This window comes from Eimeria necatrix, genomic scaffold (assembly GCF_000499385.1).
Source record: "Eimeria necatrix Houghton genomic scaffold, Enh_scaff357, whole genome shotgun sequence".
NCBI classification, from domain to species: domain Eukaryota; phylum Apicomplexa; class Conoidasida; order Eucoccidiorida; family Eimeriidae; genus Eimeria; species Eimeria necatrix.
In genome coordinates this window covers 15,659-20,475 of record NW_013655350.1, presented here as the reverse complement: position 1 = coordinate 20,475, position 4,817 = coordinate 15,659, and the positions used below count along the sequence as shown (strand labels likewise).

The 4,817-nt window shown below is 52.4% G+C and overlaps 2 protein-coding genes across 2 annotated transcripts in view; one reads left to right on the top strand and one right to left on the bottom strand.

The window, feature by feature from the left end:
• Nucleotides 1-2,774, top strand: part of ENH_00046670 (hypothetical protein, conserved) — a gene marked incomplete at both ends in the record, with an annotated part of 16,113 nt that extends 13,339 nt beyond the window's left edge. The window contains 4 exons of the mRNA XM_013585560.1: nucleotides 76-907; nucleotides 1,598-1,777; nucleotides 1,975-2,135; nucleotides 2,501-2,774. Of these exons, the coding sequence (XP_013441014.1) occupies nucleotides 76-907; nucleotides 1,598-1,777; nucleotides 1,975-2,135; nucleotides 2,501-2,774 (1,447 nt within the window). The remainder of the gene's footprint in view (nucleotides 1-75; nucleotides 908-1,597; nucleotides 1,778-1,974; nucleotides 2,136-2,500) is intronic.
• Nucleotides 2,775-3,112: 338 nt separating this feature from the next.
• On the bottom strand, nucleotides 3,113-3,595 carry ENH_00046660 (hypothetical protein; the record flags this gene model as incomplete). Its single annotated transcript, XM_013585559.1, has 1 exon — nucleotides 3,113-3,595. One exon carries the CDS (start codon nucleotides 3,593-3,595, stop codon nucleotides 3,113-3,115), a length of 483 nt encoding a protein of 160 aa, XP_013441013.1.
• Nucleotides 3,596-4,817: the final 1,222 nt, after the last annotated feature.

Here is a 4,817-nt window from a genome sequence, read left to right as displayed (position 1 = left end):
TGCTGCTGCTGCTGCTGCTGCTGCTGCTGCTGCTGCTGCTGCTGCTGCTGCTGCTGCTGCTGCTGGTGTGTGCAGGGCTGCTGGTGGGCACCTAATAGTGACGTTGGAGCCAGACCTTCGGGGCGAGCCAGCAGCAGCAGCAGCAGCAGCAGCAGCAGCAGAGGAGGGCGGCGCAGCAGGCTCCTCCGCAGCAGCAGCAGCAGCAGCAGCGTACAAGCGCGCTGCTGCTGCTGCGCTGCAGTCCGTTCAGGTGTACGTACAGTCGTGCAACAACGAGACCTTCGCGAAGAGCATGTGGGCGCCGACTTTGCGGCCTTCTGCTCAGCTGTATACTGACAAAGGACATTTAAATGAATTTAATCAAATTGTGGCACTTGTTGAAAACAATTTGCATCTTTTCAACAGTCCTTTGTGTCAGTACCGCATTGGAGTTTATGCTGCTGCTGCTGCTGCTGCTGCAGCAGCAGCAGCAGCGCCGGAAGCAGCAGCAGCGGCGGCGGCGGCGGCGGACCCCGAGGCGGACCCCGCTGCTGCTGCTGCTGCTGCTGCTGCTGCTGCTGCTGCTGCAGCGCCTGCTGCAGCGCCCGTGTTCTTCAGGATCCGTGCTGCGCTGCAGCAGCAAGCTGCTGCGCTGCTGCTGCCGCTCAGCTGCCCCACTCCCGGCTTTCTTTCGAAGAAGCCGCAACTCAAATCCCAATTTAATTCAAAAGGAATTAAAATGTTTATTTCCGACTTCGCTCTCATGCGCATTTGGAAACACAAATTCAAAAAACAACAACTCCTCATCACTCTGCAAGTAAGCAGCAGCAGCAGCAGCAGCAGCAGCAGCAGCAGCAGCAGCAGCAGCAGCAGCAGCGGCAGCAGCAGCAGCAGGTTTGCTGCTGCTGCGCTGCAGCAGAGGCAGCTGGTGGGGACGTTTCTGTCTTTTTCTTCGTTTTTGGAGTTTCTTGTTTTGCAAATGAGAAATGCATTTAAATGCTTTTTTGCTTCCTTTTGTTGCAGATATATTTAAATTATTTCATTTATTTATTTATTTTATTTATTTTATTTATTTTATTTTATTTTATTTATTTTATTTTATTTTATTTATTTTATTTATTTCATTTATTTCATTTTTTGATTTAGTGCTTCGTAGATGTGTCTGTACGTACACCGCAGCGAACGAACTGCGGTTTTCTCCTTTCTTTTTCTTTTTTTATTTTTTGTTTATTTACTTTTAAAATATAATTAAAACAAATTAAAATGCAATTTAATTTAAATTATTTATTTATTAAAACAATTAAAATGCAATTTAATTTAAATGATTTATTTCGAGCCGAAGTTGAACTCCCCTGCATGCGCACGCGGCGCTGAGGTGTACGTACACCTCAGGAAAGTCTGCAGCGAAATGCGAAATGGACAAATGAAATAATTTAATTTGAATTTTAATTTAATTTGAGTTTAATTATTTAAATTTAAATGTTCATTCAATTTAAATCAAGTTAACGGGGCCTTCATCTTTGCTGCTAGTCTCTCGCTCCTTCTTTATTCCTATTATTCTCTCTCTCGCTGCTGCTGCTGCTGCTGCTGCTGCTGCTGCTGCTGCTGCTGACTGCAGGGCTGCAGCGGGAACGTGAACTTCACGTGGGGCAAAAGCCGCGTGGGAGTTCGGGAAGATCCCGGAAAGAATTCTTGGCTTATTGGAGAACTCCAAAAGGAGAAAACGGAGCAGCAGCAGCAGCAGCAGCAGCAGCAGCAGCAGCAGGAAACCCTCATCAGCCAGGGACGCGTCAGCAGAGTGCGCCCACAACCAGCAGCAGCAGCAGCAGCAGCAGCAGCAGCAGCAGCAGCTGTAGTTCGAGCACCTGGGGCACCCGGTAGCGCCAGCAGCAGCAGCAGCAGCAGCAGCTGCTGCTGCAGCAGCAGCGTGCCCCGCCGCCGCCGCAGCAGCAGCAGCAGCAGCAGCAGCAGCAGCGGCGTGCGTGTGTGCTGCAGGTGGTGTGGGGCCCCGAGGTGAACTACCTGGGTGCTGCGCTGCTGCCGCTGCAGCAGCAGCAGCGGCTGGGGTTTGTGGGGCGGCGCAGCAGCAAATACTCCGTGCTGGTGGAGCCGCTTGCTGCTGCTGACTGCCTAGCAGCAGCAGCAGCAGACCTGCAGTGGGCTGTGGGGCCCCTCCATTGGCTTTCCAGTTTTTTGAACTTCCGAAATAATAAAACTGTTCTTTTGCATCTTTCCTGGAGTCCCCTTTTGAAGGCCCGAGCTGTCGATACACTCGGCAAGGGCGGGTCCGCTGCTGCTGCTGCTGCTGCTGCTGCTGTCTTGCTGCTGCTGCTGCTGCTGTCTTGCTGCGGCTGCTGCTGCTGTCTTGCTGCTGTCTTGCTGCAGCTGCTGCTGCTGTCTTGCTACGGCTGCTGCTGCTGTCTTGCTGCTGCTGCTGCTGTCTTGCTGCTGCTGCTGCTGTCTTGCTGCTGCTGCTGCTGCTGCTTCAGCTCCTGTGCTGCTGCTGCTGCTGCTGCTGCAGGGTGTCGGAGGAGTGGGCGTGCGCTCCTGCTGCAGTGGCAGCAGCAGGAGCAGCAGTGGAGGAGCCCTTTGTGGTGTACGAACTCTTCGTGGCGAAAGCAGCAGCAGCAAGCAGCAACTGGAGCAGCAGCTGCGGCATTTACCAAGACACGCAGCAGCAGCAGCAGCAGCAGCAAGCAGCAGCAGCAAAAATCTCCGTGCCTCCAGGCCTGCTGCAGCACTCGCTGCCCCTCGACTTCACAGACACAGACGCCTACAGGCACGCAGCCAATTAAATTAATTAATTAATTAATTAATTAATTAATTAATTAATTAACTTAATTATTTATTTATTTATTTATTTATTTATTTATTTATTTATTTATTTATTTACCTGAAAACTGGTCGAAAATTCGCGTTTTTTCGCCTTTTTTCGGGCGAAGCAGCTGCAGTGGCTGCTGCTGCGCTGCTGCTGCTGCTGCTGCTGCTGCTGCTGCTGCTGCTGCTGCTGCTGCTGCTGGGGGTGGTTTGCTGCTGCAGCGGGGCCCTTTGGATATTTGTTTTGTCACTTCAGAATTGGACTTGTGGCGAAGTTTCTGGACCCCGGGGGGCCCCTGGCTGCGAGGCCCTTTGCCTACAGATTTGCTGAAGTGCCTTTTAGTGCTGCTGCTGCTGCAGCTCGCCGCTGCAGCATCAGGGCCTTTTTGCTGCTGCTGCTGCTGCTGCTGCTGGCCGTTTTGCTGCTGCTGGCCCTCAAGTACCTCCGCAGGAGCAGCAGATTCCGCCAGCTGCTGCTGCGCGCTGCTGCTGCTGGCAGCAGAAAGGCTTTGGGCCAAAGAAGTAAGAAAAGATCCTTTGCTTCTTTGCCCTTTTCAGCAGCAGCAGCGAGCTGCCTGCTGCTGCTGCTGCTGCTGCTGCTGCTGCTGCTGCTGCTGCTGCTGCTGATATTTGCACTTGTTCGTTTGTACCGCCACCAAAAGTTCGGAAATGCAGCACTTTGTTTGTTTCCACCATTCCTGCTCTGCTGCTGCTGCTGCTGCGCTGCTGCTGCTGCTGCTGCTGCTGCTGCTGCTGCAGGCGGGGTGGAGCTGCGGGCGTACGGGCCAGTGCCGAACATAATTGGCTGCTCCTACGAAGCTCCCGAAGGAGAGTCTTTGGACTTTTCTTCGGAATTAAATGAAGTGCCGACGGCCTCTTGGCTGTCTCGCGAGCGCCTCTGAACCGCGCGCTCCGGTGTACGTACACCTGGCCAGCCCCAGCAGCCGCCAGCAGGAAGCTCCAGCAGCAGCAGCAGCAGCAGCAGCAGCAGCAGCAGCAGCAGCAGCAGTGCTGCGCGAGCGGGCCCTGCGGGAGGCTGCAGGCCTTGCTGCGCTGCTGCTGCGCTGCTGCTGCGCTGCTGCTGCGCTGCTGCGTGCGGCTTTATTCACTTTTTTCTTTTTGGGGCTTTGGCAGTTTCGTTTCTGCTTGGCTTTGAATTGTCTTCAAACAATTTCCTGGACAGAACTTGAATTTCAACAAGTGCAAATCTCTAGCGCCGCATTTAAAAGAAAACATAAAAGAGTAAAGTGAAAGTTAGTGGACTCTTGGTTTGCTGCAGCTCAGCTGGAGTGCTGCTGCGTCTGCAGCAGCAGCAGCAGCAGCAGCAGCAGCACGGGCTGTGGAGTTGAGCTCTTTTTCCGGAGAAGAGAAGAAGTAAAGGAACTAAACGCAAATGGAGTTTAAGTTCAGCTTTTATTTGCGCGGAAGAAAAGAAAAAGTGGCTCGAGAAGCAGCAGATCGGGTCCGGCGTTGCGCGGGATTTCAGGTGTACAGGCAGCTCGGAGGCGGCGATCTGCAAGTCGGCGCCGCGGCAGCCGCACTTTTGTCGATCTGCAAATAATTGAAAGAGTGATTAAAACTTGGAAATAAATAAAAAGAGCTTTGAAGGCAATGGCGGGTTCTTCGGGGAGCCGGAGTTCGCGGGAGTTTCTGTCTCAGTGTGAGTGCGGCCGCGCCGCTTTCTGCAACTTGCACGGAAAGCTGCAGATCTCGAGCTCTGCAACTTCAGCTTTCCCGACGGAGTCTTCATGACTTGCAAAGAACTTCTCGACAACGCAGTCGACGCCTCCAAAAGGCGAATTAAAAGCCGCTTTCCACTTTTGGCCGCCGGCGAAGTTGAACTGGCGGTGGCGCTGGGCGAGGCGGCGGTCACTGTGGCTTGTCGCGACACCGTAGGCTCCGCGTTTCCGCGCATTTAATTAATTAATTTATTTATTTATTTATTTATTTTATTTATTTTATTATTTTATTTATTTATTTGTTTTATTTGGTTTATTCCGCTTCTTTTGAACGGCGAAGGG